Source organism: Psittacula echo, assembly GCF_963264785.1.
Source record: "Psittacula echo genome assembly, chromosome: 3".
Lineage (NCBI taxonomy): Eukaryota > Metazoa > Chordata > Aves > Psittaciformes > Psittacidae > Psittacula > Psittacula echo.
The window spans coordinates 9,300,445-9,321,543 of NC_137736.1; the positions used below are offsets into that span (position 1 = coordinate 9,300,445).

At 44.2% G+C, this 21,099-nt stretch overlaps 1 protein-coding gene across 3 annotated transcripts; it reads left to right on the top strand.

The window, feature by feature from the left end:
• Positions 1-9,649: 9,649 nt before the first annotated feature.
• Positions 9,650-20,997, top strand: LOC308218934 (cystatin-A-like). 3 transcript variants are annotated; one of them, XM_080613465.1, is made up of 5 exons: positions 9,650-9,690; positions 9,826-9,939; positions 15,865-16,051; positions 19,014-19,115; positions 20,829-20,997. In XM_080613465.1, exons 3-5 carry the CDS (start codon positions 15,986-15,988, stop codon positions 20,955-20,957), a joined length of 297 nt encoding a protein of 98 aa, XP_080469591.1. In that variant the 5' UTR covers positions 9,650-9,690; positions 9,826-9,939; positions 15,865-15,985; the 3' UTR covers positions 20,958-20,997. The 3 variants fall into 3 exon arrangements, with proteins under 3 accessions (XP_080469591.1, XP_080469590.1, XP_080469592.1); XM_080613464.1 differs by lacking the exon at positions 9,650-9,690 and having other exon boundaries at positions 9,717-9,939; XM_080613466.1 differs by lacking the exons at positions 9,650-9,690; positions 9,826-9,939 and adding an exon at positions 12,069-12,160.
• The last annotated feature ends 102 nt before the right edge of the window (positions 20,998-21,099 follow it).

Here is a 21,099-nt window from a genome sequence, read left to right on the forward strand (position 1 = left end):
GAAACACCTTGTCTGAAGAAGGAACATGCAAATACAAACTACATTTTCCAGTACACAGAGCCCAGTGTCTAAATGCAAAAAAGTCCACTGTATTACTCCTTTAGGATCTATTGCCCTTGACTAGGTTGCACTGTTTATTCCTGCTGCGTTTACAATACATCCCAGAGTCAGAAACTTCCTTACATTCTACAAAATGTTACATCAGCAACCTTGAAGCATGTTGAGCTCCATTAGGAAGTACTATGCATACCTTTCATGTATAGGAATCCTGCTATTCCTGCAACTGCCCCAAACAGCAACAGCCAAAATAAGACCGTCTCTGCTGCTGATGCCTGTCTCCATTAAAAAAAGGATTGATTAGTAAGAATGCAACTGTGTGCTACACTACTTCAGAAGACAACCCTGAGTATGTTTTATAGGTATTTGGTTTTTAAAATGTAACCTCAAGAAAGTACCAGAGTCCGTTATTAGCAAAACCCTACACCAGCTCTAGGAAAGTTAGAAGGCAAGTTCCTTACTACAGTGAAAACCCATCGTGGCTTGAAAGGCGATGGCCATTCCATTCTTTGGCCTATGAAAGGCTGAGCCAGACCTCAGCCAAATGAAATTTCAGCAAATACCTTGTATTGGGTTTGCATGGCAAGATTTGGGTAGAAGAGAGGCTTCAGAGGTGGCTTCTGTGAGAAGATGCCAGAATCTGCCCCGATGTCAGAGAGAGCCAATGCCAGCCAGCTAGAAGATGGACCCACCACTGGCCAAGGCCGAGCCCACCAGTGACAGTGGTAGCACTTCTGCAATAACCTATTTAAGAAAGGGTAAAACCTGATATGCAACAGTAGACAGAGAGAGGAGTGAGAATGTGTGAGAGAAACAGCTCAGCAAACACCAAGATCAGTGAAGATGGAGGAAGGTGAGGTGCCCCGGGCACCAGAACGAAGATTCCCCTGCAGCCCATGGAGGTCTAGGGGTTAGTTAACCACCATTGCTGGAAGTCTTCAGTGTAATTCGTGGAATTTTGGAGCTTTATCCAAAGTAGAAAAACCCAGGCTGACACCTGTACAAAACCTACAGGCTCTACAGTGTCTCACTGTATGCTTTTACCCATTCACTTTGCACAGTGTCCTGGGTTCAGCTGTACCAGAAATGTTTCGATGGACTCAATTCTGTGGAGCTTTGCCTTAGGGTTGACCTCAAAGGGACTTTCCTCCTTGAATGGTGGTGAGTAGAGTTGAACGTGGGACACCATGTGGGCCACTGTGGCTTATCTAGTGCAGTCACAGGAGAAATCAGTGTATCCTATGCTCAAAGATTCTACTTTGTCAACTTTTTTCTGGCCCAAATATAGAACTTGGGTCAAAACTTGGGTATAATGCACCTTCTGCTTTATCCCTGTTGGATATCTGAGGATGGGCCTGTGAGTCCCAAAACTTGCCATTTTTTTTCCTAGCAGTTAGAGAGACAAACTAGGCCTCTCTACTTACAAAAACTTATTGCTAGCCTTATAAATCTCGAGTTTATTTCCCATGTAGACTGTGTTTTCTTCTTCTGTCATATCTGCTTTTGCTTGTTTCCCATTTCTTTTCATTGGGGGATTCAGTGCTCTTCAAGTATACATTTTTGATCCTGTTTGGTTCCTAGGGAAGAGAAGGGAGAAGAGAGTGTAGAGCTGGACCAGGAAGATGGAACTGAGGGCAACTGAGCAATGAATGGTAGCTGGAGGTAAGTGCAAATAAGGTCCAGAAATTCTGTGTACAGTACTGCAAAAGAGACTGGGTTTTAGGGCTCAAAGGGTAAATTTGTGCCTGAATCATTTCTTAAAATGCTTGCCTTTTGCTGCAATAGGCTGTATGTTGCAGTCCTGGCAAAAAAGGAGCCATGCCTTTCCATTGACACTAGCATTTTCCTGCCAGTTCTGGTTGAGAAATCATAGAATCATAGAATAGTTAGGGTTGGAAAGGACCTTGAGATCATCTAGTTCCAACCCCTCTGCCATGGGCAGGGACACCCCACACTAAACCATATCACCCAAGGCCTCATCCAACCTGGCCTTGAACACCGCCAAGGATGGAGCATTCACAACCTCCCTGGGCAACCCATTCCAGTGCCTCACCACCCTCTCAGTAAAGAATTTCTTCCTTATATCCAATCTAAACTTCTCCTGTTTAAGTTTGAACCCATTACCCCTTGTCCTGTCACTACAGTCCCTGATGGATAGTCCCTCCCCAGCATCCTTGTAGGCCCCCTTCAGATACTGGAAGGCTGCTATGAGGTCTCCACGCAGCCTTCTCTTCTCCAGGCTGAACAGCCCCAACTTTCTCAGCCTGTCTCCATACAGGAGGTGCTCCAGCCCCCTGATCATCCTCGTGGCCCTCCTCTGGACTTGTTCCAACAGTTCCATGTCCTTTTTATGTTGAGGACACCAGAACTGCACACAATACTCCAAGTGAGGTCTCACGAGAGCAGAGTAGAGGGGCAGGATCACCTCCTTCGACCTGCTGGTCACACTCCTTTTGATGCAGCCCAGGATACGGTTGGCTTTCTGGGCTGCGAGCGCACACTGCCGGCTCATGTTCGTTTTCTCATCGACCAACAGCCCCAAGTCCTTCTCTGCAGGGCTGCTCTGAATCTCTTTTCTGCCCAACCTGTAGCTGTGCCTGGGATTGCTCCGACCCAGGTGTAGGACCTTGCATTTGGCATGGTTAAACTTCATAAAGTTGGCATCAGCCCACCTCACAAGCGTGTCGAGGTCCCTCTGGATGGCATCCCTTCCCTCCGGCGTACCAACCGAACCACACAGCTTGGTGTCATTGGCAAACTTGCTGAGGGCACACTCAATCCCACTGTCCATGTCACCGAAAAAGATGTTGAACAAGACTGGTCCCAACACCGATCCCTGAGGGCCACCACTCATTACCGGTCTCCAGCCGGACATTGAGCCATTGACCACAACTCTGCGTGCGGCCATCCAGCCAGTTCTTTACCCACCGAGTAGTCCCCCCATCAAATTGATGTCTCTTCAATTTAGAGACAAGGATGTCATGCGGGACAGTGTCAAAGGCTTTGCACAAATCCACGTAGATGACGTCAACTGCTCTGCCCCTGTCCATCAGTTTCGTAGCCCCATCATAGAAGGCCACTACATTGGTCAGGCAGGATTTCCCCTTAGTGAAGCCATGCTGGCTGTCACCAAGCACCAAGCACCTTGTCTTCCAGGAGAATCTGCTCCAAGATTTTGCCAGGCACAGAGGTGAGACTGACTGGTCTGTAATTCCCTGGCTCATCCATTTTCCCCTTCTTGAAAATGGGGGTTATATTTCCCTTTTTCCAGTCGTCGGGAACTTCACCTGACTGCCATGATTTTTCAAATATGATGGCCAGTGGCTTAGCAACTTCATTCGCCAGCTCCTTCAGGACCTGCGGATGGATTTCGTCAGGTCCCATGGACTTGTGTACGTTTAGGTTTCTAAGATGGTCTCTAACCAGATCCTCTCCTACAGTGGGCCTAGGGTCCTCATTCTCACAGTTCCTGCGTTCGCCTTCCAAGACTTGGGTGGTGCGGTCAGAGATTTTGCCAGTGAAGACTGAGGCAAAGAAGTCATTAAGAACCTCAGCCTTCTCCAAATCCTGGGTAGCCAGTTCTCCAGATATCTTCTGAAGGAGGCCTACGTTGTCTCTAGTCTGTCTTTTACTCGCTACGTACCTATAGAATCCCTTCCTATTATCCTTAACATCCCTAGCCAAGTTCAATTCTAACTGGGCCTTAGCCTTCCTCACCTGGTCCCTAGCTTTCCGGACAGCATCCCTGTATTCTTCCCAGGCCACCTGTCCCCGCTTCCACCTTCTATAAGCCTCTTTTTTCCTTTGAATTTTCCTGAGCAGCTCCTTATCCATCCAAGGAGGTCTCCTGGCCCTCCTGCTGCACTTCCTTCTAGTTGGGATGCAACACTCCTGAGCTTGGAGCAGGTGATCCTTGAATAACAACCAGCAGTCTTGGGCCCCCCTGCCCTCTAGGGCTGTGTCCCACGGAACCTTACTAAGCAGGCTCCTGAAGAGGCCAAAGTCTGCTCTCTTGAAGTCCAAGGCAGTGAGCTTGCTGCGTATTCAGAGGTTTCACTTGCAGTTGCAAATTCTTACTTTTAGGTGACTGTTAAGCTAACCTGAATAACTAACTCAACCAAACTAGTCAAGGAAAGTCCCTGGTGGTGGTGGTGATGTCTGTCACTCAAGCCAGAGTGATACAGGAAGACCACGCTTGAAAAGGAGGTGAGAAGGTTTTGGTGGCAGAGTGGCAGCCTGAAGCTTTGTATGTCCGGGTGGTGTTGCTATTTCCTTTGGCTCTGTCATGGCTCTGAAGGATAGGTTTTACTCAACAGCGCTGATTAAGTATGAGAGCCCTCTGTTTCAACTCTGAAGCATATCGACAACTCATTTAAGATGCTTTTTCTAATCACTGTGGTATCACACAAGTATAAGGTGAATTGAAACACTGTAATCATTAGTAATAGGCTCCCGCTTTATAATTATTTATCATCTGGTTGTTTTTCAGTTCTTTATTTCTGGAGCCAAATGAATTATGGCAGAAGTTCATTATAGTGACAAAACCAAAAGCGGAAAGATTAGAGAATGCTGAATTCAAGATTTTCTGCACAATCTTCTGTCATTCCCCCTGTACTTAATGCGTTCTGAAAATAGACAGAACTTTCACCAGATTCCTGTCACTGGCAGTAAATGGACGTTTGATTTGATTTTGTTGCATTAACTTTGCATAGCTCCCTGGTGTTTTCTTTTAGGTATAATCCGAGATGTACTTTAAAATAATTCTCTTTCTTTCAGATTTCTTTTTTTAGTTACAATATAACACCACAGCACTTGACCATCTTGCAGACACACTTTCTATGCTCTCAGACAAGTGGTGGCACAGTTGCCTTTTTGCAGATGGGCAAACTGATACTCAGTGAGATCTGCTGAAACAGTACGATGGTTAAAATCTGTGCAGCTGCTGGTCCAATGCAGACATTTGGCCAGTGTCTACCTAAAATATGTATTCAACTGAATGTTTTGGTTTATGTACTGCATGAGCAAGCTCAAACAGCAGTGCAGAGAACAACCAGTTCTTCAGAAAGGCATTTAACAGCCTTACCGCTGTTTTTGTCTGCCTGCCCACCTCCCAACTACATCCGCCTTGTTTATGCTGAGGATGTAAAATGTCAGCCTGACAGTTCAAGTGTGGCAGAATAGCAAGCAAATGTGATGAATGGGAAGTCTTTAGCTGAGGTTGCTTAACATAAAATCATAGAATAGTTAGGGTTGGAAAGGACCTGAAGATCGTCTAGTTCCAACCCCATGGCCACCACCTGCCATCAGTGAGAAAACAGGATCCAAGAGAGAGTTTGCTGTACTGTTTCCACCCCTGGAAGACCCATGAAGATGGATGCATCCCTTTGCCATTACCAGTCTTACCCATTTTAAACTGCTGTCCTAGGAGCAGGGCTCTGTGTGTGTGTTTGGGTGTGGATAGGTGTGTGTTGTTAACTGGAAGAGCTTCAGGCTCAGGGGAGACATAATCCCAGTCTTCTGATAGAACTCTATTTTCTTTCATACTGTAAATTCAGGAGCAACATAGTGCATTACCTATTTTCTTTTGTTCATATTTAAATTGTCTCCAGATCATTGGGCTGAGGACAAAGTCCAGTATAACACATTGTAATACATCTCTGAATGTGGCATAAAAGCATTCTGTTATATCTCTGAAGATTTTTTCTTTCAGATTTCATCGTTTTAGTATTCATCATTTTGTGAGCATCCAAGAGACTGCCTCTGTGATGAGAGCTCTTTTACCCATAGCTTCATTTGTCCCTCCCAACACATCATAAGGACAGTGGTTTTGGCACCCATTCCACCCAGTTTGCATAACAGTGGCATTATTGGCATTTTGAGCATGTTTCTGTATGTAAAAGGTATATGAAATGCCAGACTTTTCAGATGCTATCAGTGATTTAAGGTGCCTTATGATCTTAGCATCCATCATTAGACAGGTAAAAGAGATTGCTGGGATGACACTGCCTAGAATCTCAACTTTCCCAGGGAGCTGCATTAGCAAAACTGCATCAGTTGTACCAAAGTATCTTATATTGGGATTGGCTTAAAAATCATAAAGCCTTAAAGAGAAAGATGAGAAACGGCGTGGGGCTGGGTAGAAAGTGGTTCCTGTTAGCGGCCAGCAGGCACCGCTCTAGCATCAGCAATTGCTTGGCTGCTGTGGCATCTCTTTGCCAAAGAGCTCCTCGCAGTCCCTTCTGGCTCCCTTTTACAAGGGAACGGTGCGGTTGTGACTCAAAGCACCGGGTTGGCCTGGAAAGCTCAGGAATGACGCGAGGGGGCTGTGAGCTGGGCAGTGAGTGTGTTTACATGCTTCCTGCCACAGGGAACGGGTGGCCACAAGGTTTGCCCTTGGTTACACTTCCTGGACATCTCCCGGGTTTCAGTACACCCAGCTAGAGCAATGAAGTGTTACTGGCAGGTAGTCGATCAGGAGGGAGGTGATTTTAACAAATTATTCTTTAATGCTCTGTGCCTGGAGGTTTCTGGAGGAGCTACCTGAGTGGATTTTCAAAGAACTGGGAAAACAGATTTCCTAAGGAAAGGCTTTTACTTACTTGGGTTTCAGCCCTTGGAGTGCTCAGTGACTTGCAACCAAGTGCAAACGCAGTCTGTGTACCCCTCAGCCACATCCAGGCAGAACCTGCCCTAATGTGTTTCTTTCAATACAGTAACACCACCGTGAAGCCATCACCCTCCTCTCCACCCTCTGGTGACACAGGTTTTGATCCCAGGCTGTTAAAGCAGAGCAAAGCCTGCATATTGCAGACTAGCTGTAATTAAATGTCCCAGCCACAGGAGTAGTTTAAGCAGGTACAGCTAGAACTGTGCCTTCTGGGCTTAGACCAGAGGGGTGGTCCTGCTGCCTCCCTGGAACAGGTAGGGGAGGGAGCTGCGGGAAAAGAGGAGAGAGGGGACAGCTTTGTCAGCTAGAAACTGACTGAGTGACCTTTCTTGCTCTCTGGACTGAAGTGGGACCGTTTCCTCTATGTGCTGACATTTGCTCCAGCCCTGTCCTTCTGCCGCTTTCCTCACCTCTGCTTAACTTCATAATTGCCTTTTGTATTGTTGGCTTACCCCACCCATCCCCATGCTTCTTCCCTTCAGCATCTCCTCTCCAGGGGTTCCTCTGCAAGAACCTGGCAGAGATGTGTCTTTCAGATTTGGCTGTGTGGTATTGATGGTGCTTCTGAGCACAGGACAGAGGAAGAGGGGGCTGTGGAAGTTGAACTTTTTCCTGATGGAGCTCCCTGGTGCAAAGGGCAGGTTTGCTGTTGCTCTCATCTGTCAACAGAGGGGGCACATCACCCTCTGGATTGATAATCCCCAAATGCTGTCTTATTATAAAGTGATCTTGACACTGAGCTTAAATTCTGAGGTGCTCCATTCTGTCGCTGCAGGTTTTGACATCTAGCATCCTCTTCTGGTTTGTTGTAGTTTTCAGAGCTTGCAGTACTGTATAGAGAACCTCTTTCCCTCTCCAAATGCAAAAAGGATTTTTGTCTCCCTCTGAACACAGGCAGAAATGTCTCATTTAGCTGCCTGTAAAAACATGTCACCGAAGGAATTAGAATCAGTCATAGCTGGGAGCCGAATGCAATTTGTAACATGGAAGTGCTTATTGGTTTGCAGCTGAGGACCTCCACTCTTTTTTACTGTTGCAGACTTCTAGTTGGAAAGTACACTTACGTATTTACATTAACCCTAACCAACTGAGAAGTGACTGGAAAAATCTGACTAGGAAAGAGGTATTTGAGAACGTTGCTCTGGGTAGCTGTAGCGAAAGTGGCATACAGAAAGATGCTGCTGGATAGAAACGCATGCAATAGAATTTTGTTTGGCTAATACCAAACAAGGAATTGGCTTCCAAACCAAGATACTTCCATCAGCCTCTGGGAGGTATAACCTCCCCATTGGAGTTCATCCTTGACGTGTATTATATTATTATGTAAGAGACATCAAAATCAAGTTTCTGTGTAGTAACATGAATGCTAAGGTTTCTCAGGCACTGTCTTTCCTGTCTGAAAAATGAGAATAGCTCTTCACAGGTAGGCCGATGGAGTTAAGTGGCCTGAGTAACACACTGAGATCTGTGGGTCAATGATCCTAACAGTAGGAGGCAGTGTTAGTAGGATTGTAGCATCGCTCTTCCTTCCATAAGCTGCGGAGTTACTGTTACAAAAGCTTTCAAAGGTTGCATGATAGCAAGCAAGCTGGTGTGCCGTTTGATGCAAGAGACCCTTACAGTCTTTTAGAGTGTATTTCCAGTGACCCTTAAAATGCCTTTTGACAGGCAATGGACAAAAATGGTGCAATTTGCTTATTTTAGTAAGAATTTGAATGCTTCTGAATAAGAACCTTTATGGCTCTTGATTTCTACAGTTGCCTTCTGTTGCTTAACTGATCTCAGACCACTACATATTCTTCACTGTTCCAGAGGTGTCCACTACACGTGGTAACATGATGTGACATGCTGTCTGTGCATGTGAAAGAAACTGTATCACAGCTTTTGTTTTTCTGCAGTATGAAGCCGTTTGTAAGACGTGTCTGTTTCTTAACGTAAATTACATTTGAAAATAAGTTGAAAATGACTCAGAAGTTGTTAAGAATCAATTCTAAAGCTGATGCATGCTCCAGACTTCACTTCTGCTGAAGTTGCCAGAGGTTCTGAACTCTGCAGAGGGACATCAGCTGTAGAAGATGCTAGGTAGATACAGATTAAAAGAATGTATTTATATGAAGTGATACATAGCTTCCCCAAAATCACTGTCTCACTCACTTTGCATGTGAAGCCAGTTCATGAAACTTGATCTCCTGACAATCATAGGCATTTGGATCTGAAAAGGCCTGGACACCTTGGAAAGCAGGAGTGCTGGTGGGGAGCTGGTAACTGCCTCGGCTTGGTGGTAGATGGTGCTCGTGTCGCTTTTCAGGACATGTGCCGGACAAAGTTCAGAGCCAAACAATAACTAAATTGCTTGTACAGAGCACCTGTAACTTTGGTGTGAGCCTGTGTGTTATACTTTAGATTCAGACTGCCTGACTTTAAATAGTCACGTTTGTTGGCCCTCCTTAGGGTAAGCAGTCTGCTTGACAAGGCCCAGAGTTCAAGCTAAATAAATGTGATCTTCAGTCTCTAGTTCTGTGTGCTAAATTTTACTCAGAGAAGGTGCCAGAGGTGAGTGAGGCAAGAGCAGTGTGCCCTTTGCATACGCAGCATCAGGACCTGCGCTCAGATAACTAACAGTGTGAACGTGGCTTCCAAGAGCCATTGCACCTCTTCGTAGCTGTCGTGGCAATGTAAAATGCATTTGCTCAGGAAAGAGAGGAGTACAGTATCCAGATTTGAATGCCGGAGTGAACTTAACAGAACACAGCTAGTCAGTAGCCTTCCACTGGTGATTTCCCCTCCCTCTCTTAAAATAAAAGAAAAAAGGCATCAGCATCTTTGATGATAACAGACTACCAGGATTATGAGCCTGCCTTACCTGGGGGAGAACACCTTTAGTGCTGTGCAGTCCCTCAGCATCAGGCTGCAAACTTTGGATTCACCAAAGCCGGGAGAGAAGGTGAATGGAGACAGATGCTTTGGTAAGTACCATTTATTGGTACAGCAGGGCTGGGTAGCTTGAGATGGGTGCTAAGTGACGAGGGAGTTGCCTGAAGTTTTTCTCATCTCCTGGAGGAGGGCTGATTTGCTTTTGCTCTTCTGTTTTGGTGTCTCAGGTATTTAATGAGCGTTGCCGAATTCACTACAAGCCTCCGAAGAGTCAATGATGTGGGGTATTTTCCATCAAGATGGTCCATAACTGTCAGAGCCAAACTGGAGAGAGACCTTGGGTGAGCTGTGTTGCGACCCTCCGGAACCAGTAGAACCCAGTCTTGTTTTGTTTTGGACCTACTTAGCTGAAATTTCAAGATTGAAATGATTCTCCTGTAATTAAGAGAAAACAACTCATCTTTTGTACAAAATATGTGAACAAATGAATTTTATAGTATTAAAGTAATTTTCAAAAGGAATGCGAAACTGGCATCTTTCTTGGACTTCTACAGCTTCAACAGTCCTAGAGGGAAAAAACCAGTAAAAACCAGCTCTGAGCAGGGAGGACAGGGCTCTGCCTGAACTGGTGCCTGTTAAACTATCAGCAAACATGGTGTCTTTGTGCAAATAATACACTAAAATCTGAAAGGAAATGACACATTGCAGAATGATCAGCAAGCGTAGGCTCAGGAGCCCTGAAAGGAAGAAGCTGTCACCATTGTTCTGAACTGCTCGGCATTGGCAGCATTGGTTCAGAGCCGCATGTGGATGCAAGTTTGCCAGCGCTCCCACAATGCTGACAGGCAGCATGCGTCACATACTGGCCTTTGGTCTGCATTCCCAAGTTTTGCAATTTTTCTTTAAAGAGGGAACGTGGTGTCAATTAAAACCACTTTGGAGTGGAGATGAGGATAAGTCTCATTCAGGAATGAGGCAGCTCACTATCCCTCCTTCTGAAACTTGAAAGTAATCCCATAGGTGAATTGCATTTGAACTGGGAAAATAGCTGCGCATACCTGGTCCTGTTGCTTCTGGCCATAGCTGTATATTTAGAAAGCTTTAGTGCAACACCTCTGCAGTTAAAAGCAGATAAATATGAGGAAAGCAGAATTGCTGTAATTATACCTTTATGTTTTGCTAACTAACTGGCTGACAGTCAAATAACAAGGTCTGCTTGGTTGCCAGCTGGTTTTATTACTTAGCACTAAGTCTTTAAGAACCCTTTAACTTGAAGAGAGTCTTAAAAATACAGTCCCCATCTTGCAAATGCTTTGGAATTCAGTAACAGTACCAAAATTCCTGTATACTCCCACTTCCCTAAAAGCCGTGCATATGTGGGGTGGTGGGAAGTAAATGTAGGAATGTACCTGCGTTACTGGAAAGCTGGCAAAAATCTGCGCAGCATCATCTGGTTTATATTTGTTTGTCCAGAAGAGACTCAACCTGCTTGGTGGCATTTATTATTTTTAGGCAGCAGTGACATTAAGTCTCACTTTTCTTTGAGAATGGGTCAGAAATGCAATTTAAGTCTCTGAGGCTATAAAAACTAATTCTCAAACTTCATCATTTTTCCCTTTTTTCCCCAAGGTACCGCAACTGCTCTAAGCAGAACTTTACTCCATTCGAAGTGCTAATCTCGCTCTCAAAGTATCCTCATTGTTTTTCTGCAGCTCTGAAAGCAGAAAACATGTTTGTTCTTCAACTCATAACTTCTTACAATTGTTTATCCTCAAAGTGGAAATCAAATACTGCTCAGAACTGTGGGCTGAATTGCTACCAACCTAATTTGCACAGGAGATGGTCCAGTAATGAGATGTTGAGAACAGTTAGTTTTGATTGCAAAGTGGGTACTCCTAATAGTGACCTCTAACATAGGTGTCTAAAATATTTGTTCTATCCAGGGCTTGGATCTACAACGGCAGGATAAATCTTCCTTTTAAGTCAGCCGTATGATAGAAACTTCTGCCAGTGTGTATTGAGAGTTGGCATCAATACTCTGGAAATTCATGCTTGTATTTCTGTAGAAACTAGAGATTGTAATGAGAATTAATCACTGTCCTCTACCCATCCAGATGTTTGCTCAGCTGTTGTGGAAAAAATTCTTCACTTAAGCAGATGTTGTGAAAAATGGCCTACAAAATGGATGTGATACTTACCCACATTTGTTTCTTTCTTTTTTCAGTAGCCCAATTTAGCAGTTGCTATGAGAAAACCATGAGAAAAACCCCAACAACCAAAAAACCCCATCCCAAATGTAGCACTGTTTTTCATCTGAATATAAGGCCAAACAAGTAGACCTATACAAACCTATATATGAAGAACTTCCGATACCGTAAGTTCTAAGCCCCAAACCTCCCTCCTGCAGGTGTTTGCAGCATGTATACAGAGGTTTGCACTGAGAAGTTGAATTACTCTGTTTAGTTTGCTCTGAGCACAGAGGGATATCTCTTACAGTACATGGCAAATCGCATGGATCAGAGGCTGTTTGAGTCTTGCTGTTGAACATAGTGGAACGTTAAGGTGAGTTGCTGGAATTGCATGCTATGCTTTGGAGCACAGGGAAGGAGAAAATGAATTTGCTGGTTTTTTTGAGTACTTAAGATCTGCCTGTGAAGGGGGATGTTTTGTGATCGTATGCTAATGGCACTGGTATGACCTGTGGGCCATACTAAACAAAGGCAGGTAAAATCTCTGTCTAGTGACCCCTGTCCATTCTAGGATCGTGCTTAATCTGCGATTGAATCCTGCTTCAACTGTACCATCAAGGTAGTCACAGCATTACTGGGCTGCTTGATGTCATATGAGAATGAAATCATTCACCCCACAGATACCAGGATTTCATCTTTTTCCTGTTTCTAAGTTTTATTTCTGCAAGGAAAGGCACAACTGGTGCCCCTACCCAAAGTTGAGATTTCCTGCAGGTGGCTTGCCCCACTGCTGGGGCTTCCCCATTGCTTGGACGTGGTAAATATAGGTGAGCAGATCCTGTTTGCTTGGGTCATCCTTTCAAGTGTGAGCTGCTTTTTTCCTTCTGTGAAATAGAGATGTGTTTTTTCTGGCACTCGCTGCTGTTGTCCTCTGCAGCGTGTAGGCATGGAAGACTGATGAAATAGGTAACCTCTTTACAGGAAATTTTTAAGAATAGAATTTGGTTGTCTTGGAGCAGACTGAGGGGAAGCAGCTCTTTACTGGTACAAGAGACTCAGCACAGTCTTTTGGACATGACAGTTTTGTGCTGCTGAAGTTTAGGTTTCTATTAGTCCTCCCTGATGTACAGCATCAGAAATCTGAAATCAGTGTGAGTAGCAGGAGGGCAGACCTTTATTGCAGAGCAGCATATTGGAAGTCAAGGCTGTTGTTACTGTGATGATGACAAACAGATCTTCAGTTGGTAGATGGAGGGCTGCTTTCTTTTGGCAGCTCTTAAAATGGTGCAGACTGTGTGTCATTTCATCCAGTCACAATTACATGCCTTGTCACTGTGAAACCAGAAGACTGACCTACTGACTTCGGTTTCACAATCATTCCTACAGAGCTGACTTAATTTCTGGTTTAATAATAACTCATAAATTCATAACCCTTGGGTTTGGGTTTTGTTTGCTTTGTGTTGTACTCATGTTTTTATTGCCTGTAACTTCTGCTTCCTAAAATTGCTTATACAGGACCACAGAATAGTGGCCTGCAAGCTATAGACATTTATTTCTTCATTACTGGGTTAGTGCAAGATGTTACTTGGCTTTAGAACTATAAAGTGCTGTTCTCCCAGCACAGATTTTCCAAGTTAAGAGCAGTACAGTTATGTGAAGAGAAGTTGCCATTGTGCCAGTGGTGAGTGTAGGCTGGAATGGCATGTAACATCAAACAGGTCTCCAATACCGAAGTGTAGACTCTCACTGGCTTGTCAATGTTGCGCAAGAGATGGGGATGGCTGTTCTTTTCAAAACAGCGTTCCAAATGCTGTTTCAGTACATCCAAAGCTTAATAATTAGGTGTAGATGAGGTTGCCTTGGAGAGTCCACTGCCACTGATCATCTTTGATAGCAGGTCTTTGAAACATCAAAAGTTCAGTGACTTCAATGAACTACATGTGCAGGATGAGTACTGCATCCAAATCTTAGAAATATCACTGGATTTTGGGGGATGACCATTAGCATTCCCATGGCAAAACCCAGATTTGCCTGTGTAATCTTTAGCATCAGCTTGCTGACAATTAGTGTTGTTTTTCCTTCCCTTCTGCACAAATGTGTGCATTCTGGAAGAAAAAAAAAGAAGTTCTTACGCTTGGAAGTCAAAACCCAGCAAACCCAGAAATACAGAATCCAGTGAATAATTTCCATACAACATGAACATTCTTGGTTTCACACCTACCGGATTAAAATTTAATTCTCTTAGTCTTTGTGTTCATGTATATTTCCTACTAATCAGAATCAAGAGTTCTCCAGGGAAGTAGTGCTGCCATGGGGATCTTATCAACATCCCTTCCCAAGCGAGTTAGATCTGCATCCTGGTGAGTGGAGAGGTTTATAAAATACCCTGGTGCAGCACTGATGCCGTGTGATTGTTGACACATCCCATGGCTTCTGGCCTCAGTAAGGTGAGCTGGCTCTTCCAGTTAGTTGGCTTATCTGTCCTCCTGTGCGAATAAGATGCGTGGTAGGGACATGTTGGAAGATGATCAGCATTGAGTGAATCAGCAGGGTCTTGTGCAACGCAAAGCATTTGAGCTCATCAGCTTGAATTGTTGTTAACTCCCTGAACTGGGCCTTGAGGAGCTCCTGATCTCAAGCAGTGAATTCGGAGAATGTGGCAGAATCCCAGTTTTAACACTTACCTTCATTTGCAAGGACTGGGAACACTTTTTGTTCAGAAAGATGTTGTCTCAGGGCAACTGTTTTTTCTCAAATGCCTTTCATCCACTCTCCTGACACTAACACTGCTGTTCAGAATTTGGGAAGTTCTGCACCATCTTTATCGGTAACATGCTGTTACTTTCATCTATATACTGTTGAGTGTAGGTCCTTTACAGCCCCAGTTTCTCAATCTCGGGTCCTTTGTACCAAGAACAGGCCTTGAAGTTAGATATGAAGCCCTTGTTTACAGTCTGTTGCATCGCTTGACATCTGAGGAGTGTTGGGAACCTGGTGAGGACACCGATAAGTGTGTGCTACACAGCCACCATTGCTGTGGCCATGAACATGCTTGTTTCTAGGAAATTCCCTAATGCTGATTCCAGCAGAAACGCCCATTGCCTTTGTGCAGCACATACCCCCATGTACTCACCCCTAGGGACTAAGATTGCCTGGTCTCTTGCTGCTTCTTTGGTCCTAGCTCTGGAACAGCATTCCTGCCACTTGTTGGAGAGGGGGGTGGCAGGAATACCAAAGAGGAGTAGGTTTTTTCTGTGGTCTTGAGGTGTTGGTTCTTCCTTACCAGCTGGGGCTGCTAACACTTGCCGGCAGTAGATTGAGTGTGTTTTGAGCTTTGTACGTTCATGTATGGTCACGAATGTGACTGTCATATGTTTGACTGTAACAGTATGTTACAAATTCCAGCTCTGTGTGAAATATAAATACCTTGAGCAGCTATTGCACACACACAACTGCTGTAGTGAGAGGGATCATACTTTGTCTGCCAGGAAATTGGCACAAGAGTTTCATAAAAACCTGTAACTAGTACTGCATATTCAGTTGTTAGCATCAGGTTTGATGTGAAAGCAGCAGAAATAACTTATTTGCAGTTCTTGAACCTAGGATTTAATTTTTTTCCCCTTCTGTTTCTAGTGTTTACCTTGGCTCCTTTCTGGTTAGGCAGATGGTAGTATAGTCACTAAAATTAAAATGCTATCTGCTTCAGTTTCTTGCTTGCAAGGATACTGAGTCAGCACAATTTCAGTAAGGAAATTACTGCATGCTTTCTTCTGATCTTGAATGGTGTTGGGAAATACTAGGCGTGACTCTAATCCATTTCCTAAGCACAGGGACTAGTCATCTGCACATAGGTGGAGGGGCAAGAAGTTCTAACTGTGGCCCAAACCAACTGTCTTAAGATGTGGGTAGCTGGGGGCTGTTGCTTGCTTTTCTTATTGATGTGGAGCCTATACACACTTTAGATTTTAAAGTGGTTCTTACATTTAGTATTATCAGTGGTTTGTGTTGCTTTTTTCCCCCCTTTTCCCCATTTGTCTCCTTCTCCAGTTCAGTAATGGTAGGCTCCATGTGTTACAGGTCACGTGATTCCATGACACATGTGTATGTATATATACAAGATGCCTGCTGAGTCTGCTCAGACTGCACTAAACTTCCCTCTTCAGAACCACCCAGCATTTCAGAGAAGTTACCTGCCACTATGATGCCTGGGGGCTTATCTGAGACCAAGCCTGCTACTCCAGAAGTCCAGCATATTGTTAACCAGGTGAGTTGTGAATATCTAAAGATGAATTCTCTGTCCGGAGGCTTGTGTAAAGGCTGGGAGACCAGATGGTGATAATGATCCAGTGTTAAAAGCGAAGAAGCTAGTGCTGAACGTCTGAATTCCCTTGCCTGCCAGTGTTTTCTCAGCATTCTGCATAGGCCGTGCTCTGGTAAGACTGAGGTGAACCATTCTCTGTCTCATCCTTGCAAGGGATAGTACTACTGGCTTCCTTCAGTTTATAATGTTCATGTATACTTCTAAGGCCAGCTCTGTTATGCCAGCACTGAGGTCACTTGTTTGAAATTAAAGTTGTTATATTTGAGAGGAGAAGATTGTACTTGGCAGAATTAATTCCTCATTGAAGGACATAGATAGGGCAAACCATGTGGTAGTATGCAATAAAGACATACACATGACAAGGCTATGGATAAATGGCATGTTCTCTGTTGGTACCTCTGGAGTGTTTTCTGGAGTCACGGCTAAGATGTAGAGCCTGCTAGGGAGCCTGGCAGCATGAGTCTAGTTGCACGGTGGTTGGTTGCTTCAGTCCCGCTCTGGAAGCAGCTGTGTGAGCAACACTTCTGCAGATCCTCTAATGCCCTGCAGTGCAGCAGCTCTTAAAAGTGCATGAAGTGTGTCCTGAGGAGTGGGAGGGGATTGGGAAGGCTCCTTTTGTGGTGCACCCAACCAATCACCTTCACCCTCCCAGCTCTGAAAGAATTGCTCATCCCTCTTTGGCAACAGCATGAAGTGTAATTTATGCCCTCCTTGAGGAAATAAAAATAGGAAGTAGTGAAGATGAACATACTGGTCGATACTGCTGCACACACCTTATGTGCAGGGCTCCCAGCTTCCTCCTTTGCTGTGCCATAGAGGACAGAGTTTGCACCAGCACCATTCCATATCTCCTGCTACCTTGCAGGCTGAGGCCAGGCAACGATGAAGCCAAACTTAAGGTGAGCTGGGCTGTGCATGTGGAAGGGCAGAGCCACCAGGAGATATCTGTAAATAGGCTGTGTAGGCTGGTGTCAGAGTACTTCGACCAGGTTCTTTGAGATATTCCACATATGGAGGGTATACTGTTTAATATCTAATTTACTTATTTGATACTATTTGATGGCACATGAGGCTTTTGATTTAGCAGAGTGATACAAATATACTGGTAGCACAATACAGATATATTAGTCCTAGCAAATAGGGCAGTGGGAATACAGCAGTTGGTGTGATACCACCAATGTGATCTCCATGTGGTCACTTTAGTATACTCATTGTCATGACACTAGGCATCCTCAGTCACCAGGAAGGAGTACATGGATTGAAGCCAGTTCAAACCCGCTGTTGTCTTCAAAATTCTTTAGTTCATAGTCAGGCAGAGTGCTGTATTCACTCCCCCCATACTGGTCTGCCTACCTCTGCGATGTGTTCACATTCTTTTAATGAACTCAGAGTTACACCACCAGTTGATCCACTCAACTGACATAGCTATTTATCTAAAACAAATACTTTCTGATCCCCTTTTTGTTCAGATAAAGTCAGCCTTTGCACAGTTACACCCTGCATTTTCTGAGTTTCATAGGCACATCACTCTTGCCCAGCTCCTCTGAGTCACCTTCCATTGTAGAAGAAGATTTATAGTTTTTCCTGAAACACATAAAGTGTAGGGCAACATTTAGGTTCATTACCAATTACATTGGTACTGTCCTCTCAGAGATTAAATAGTCCTGTAATTACTAGGCTAAAAGGGCAGGGGACTAGCAAGTGAGATAGGTCTGAGCAGCAGGGGAAGTCTGGCCCTGTGTCTGAGGCATCATAGAATCATAGACTGGTTTGGGTTGGAAAGCACCTTGAGATTATCCAGTTCCAACCCCGTGCTATGAGTAGGGATGCCTCACACTAGACGATGTCACCCAAGACTCAGTCCAACATGGCCTTGAACAGTGCCAGGAATGGAGCATTTACCCCTTCTTTGGGCTGCCTGTGCCAGCGCCTCACCACGCTCACAGTAAAGAACTTCTTCTTTATATCTTACCTGAATTTCCCCTGTTTCAGTTTGAACCCATCAAGCCTCATCCTATTGCTAAAGTCCCTGATGAAGAGTCCCTCTCCAGCAACCTTGTAGGCCCCTTCAGATACTGGAAACTGCTCTGAGGTCTCCACACAGCTTCTCTTCTCCAGGCTGAACAGCTCCAATCTTCTTCTTCAGAACAGGAGAGAGCTTTCACTGGTGTCCCGTTCCCCTTCCCCCCCCCCCCCCCCCACCTTCACCCCCAACAAAGGCTTTCATATAATTCTGTAAAGAAAATATTCTGCAGGAACAAACCTTATGTTGGGGCAATCCTGCTGTGCTTCCAGCCAGATAACAGCGTCACCCTTTCATGATGCAATTGTGTGGGATTTTATGCTCTGCTAAGCAAAGCAGCAGCTCATATGATTTGAGGGAAGTTGCGAAGAGCACCTGCAGACCTTGGGATGCCCAAGGTCCATCTGCTCTTGGGACTGCATAATTATTTACTTAAGCCTCTGCCTTGTCTTCCTTGTAGTGACCCTTAGTGAGCTTGGCAATGTTATTTATTCAGTTATTAACACTTTTTTGGAAATATCTGTGTCAACAGTCTGTAGATATCTGAACTGCGTATTTTAAGATCCACAGGGCTTAAACTGGGTACTGTTCATAAACATCCAACCTGAGCTGAGCATGAATGCTGTCATCACAGAGCATTGTTTCTTCTGGAATGCTATAGCCCAGGAACTACATCAGCTAGAAAGTCTTAAGTCTCGGGGGATTTTAAAGAATGCTGGAGGCAATGATAGGGAAAAGGGCTGGAGGTCTTGGTGTAAATAGAATTATTTTGGGGGTTTTGGGTTTAGTTCATAAAGGGTGTGGTTTGAAAGGATGAAAACTGGAGTGGTAGATAGGAAAGAAATATGAACCTGCCAACTATTTTTCCCTTTCTTTTTACAGGTGAAGCCACAATTGGAAAGCAGGGAAAACAGGACATATGGCATCTTTAAAGCCATAGTATATAAGACTCAGGTGGTCGCTGGGATAAACTACTTTATTAAGGTTTGTATATGTTACAGGAGCTTTGTAATTATGGTTTGTAGTTAAACAATAGAGGTGACTTGAATAGTGGCTTATAACAAGAAAGGGAAGCAAATTTAGTAGGAAATCACCTGATGTGACTAACAGATGCTTATAAAATTCCTGTATTTGTCACTTTTGTAGAACAGGAATATGAAAACTTGTAAAACATGCACTGTGCTGCTTCAGATGTGAATAGTCAGTTTCTTAGGATCATCTCAAAGACTATGGATTGCCTTATCAGCTCAAATTATTTAGTCTCAACTCTGCCCTCCTGTATCCTTTTCAAGGCATAGTAGCTTTCCTGTTGGGTCTGTGTCCTCCAGTTGTGTTTATTGTGATGAATTTGAGGTCAGTCTGGGGCTCTGTTGGACAGTTAGAGTGAATTTTTTACTGTAATGCAAGCATCCCATACTCTGCAGACTAGTTTTTCATGCAAGCATGTGTGTTGATGTTCTGATTCTGTGTCATGTGCTGCAGAGGTACAGCCTGCCTGTCAGTTCTTCCTGTACTGTCAAACCCTCCCCCTTTCTGTTGCAGAGCTAAAACGGATAATACTTAACTTGGAACCCTCTGATAGCATCGTCCTCTACTAGGAAACCTTACCCAAGGATTTGAGGAACTTTCAGCTGGGCATATTTGCAACTGATGGCTGGAAAGCATTGCTTAGTGGCAGGCTGGCTTTCTGGAAGTAGAGCTGACTTTGCATGTGACTGCTGTATCTTAACTCCACTGTGTGCAGACACATGCCCGGCAGGATATGCTCCCTTGACAAGGCTCAGAATCTCCATTAATTAAATTGACAGATTGGGCAGATAGTAATTGTGCAGAGAGACATTATGAGCATTTGCTCCACACTTCTCATATTTAGTTGAACCCAGGAATGACAGATACTGCCAAACCTTCCTCTTTCCCAAGCCCTTCCTGAAAGTAACTCTTAAGAGTTATTTCTGTTCTGTGAGCACCATGAATTCTATTGACAGACTACCTATTGTATGACTAGTCTCAGCTGTACTTACATCAGTGATGTTTTTCCTTCCTTTGGTCCTGTGAGATGTGCTTTTGTGGACAAAGTACTGAGTGATGAAGAGGAACAATTTACAGGAAGGCTGCAGTAAAGCCAGAAGTCATGCCCAGTTGCGTTTCTTCACTTCGTGCCATCTTACTGCTGACCTAGGCAATGTAAAATACTTGTCTGCTGTTCATGCTAAGCCTCATGACCAAACTGCTCAGAAATGAAGATTGACATGTTACTGAACTGGGAGGAAATCCCATTTATGACACTGAAAATGGATTATTTGTCTCCTCTTTCCCATTCTGGCAAGTGACAGGAAACAGTTACTCATTTTAGCATTAATTGGGATGAGCTCTGTGACAAGATTCATTACTTTATACTTCTGAATTTTCCACATCACTAGTATTTTACCGGAAGAGCTCAGATGTAATCCAGACCAAAACAAACCTAGTGCCACGTTGCAGCCACCAGAAAGCATGTAGCAACTTCTTGGTGCGTAAGGCATTAAACTTGCCGTTCATACTATATAATCGGGTTAAGAGCTGTTGAAGTAAAAATGGACATACTCCTAAAATTAAGCTCCTGAGCAAAGATCTTCTTCCAAGTATATAAAGAACATCCTTTTGTTTGAACCTGCTTTGAACCCGTGATCCTCACTTTCCCCCTGTTTTGGTTTCTAGGTCCAAGTTTCTGATACTGACTACGTCCACTTAAAGGTGTTTCAGAGCCTTCCTCAAGAGAACCAAGGTCCCAGCCTTGATGGTTTCCAAACTGGCAAAACCAGAGACGATCCTCTGACCTACTTCTGAGACACAAGGAGGAATGGTGTCTTACTTCCACAAGTTGCATGTGGATTCTGCCTGTGTCAGTAAACGCATGAATGCAAAATAAGTTTTGAATGTTTATGAAGTTTAATGTACTGTGTGTCATATCTAGGTTTGCTGCCTGCCT

What these genes read in the sequence shown, in the direction of transcription:
- LOC308218934 (XM_080613465.1), top strand. Translation starts at nt 15,986, where the DNA reads ATGATGCCTGGGGGCTTATCTGAGACCAAGCCTGCTACTCCAGAAGTC. An exon ending in TCCAGCATATTGTTAACCAG is followed by an intron (nt 16,052 to 19,013) that starts GTGAGTTGTGAA and finishes TTCTTTTTACAG; the next exon opens with GTGAAGCCACAATTGGAAAG. An exon ending in GGATAAACTACTTTATTAAG is followed by an intron (nt 19,116 to 20,828) that starts GTTTGTATATGT and finishes TTTGGTTTCTAG; the next exon opens with GTCCAAGTTTCTGATACTGA.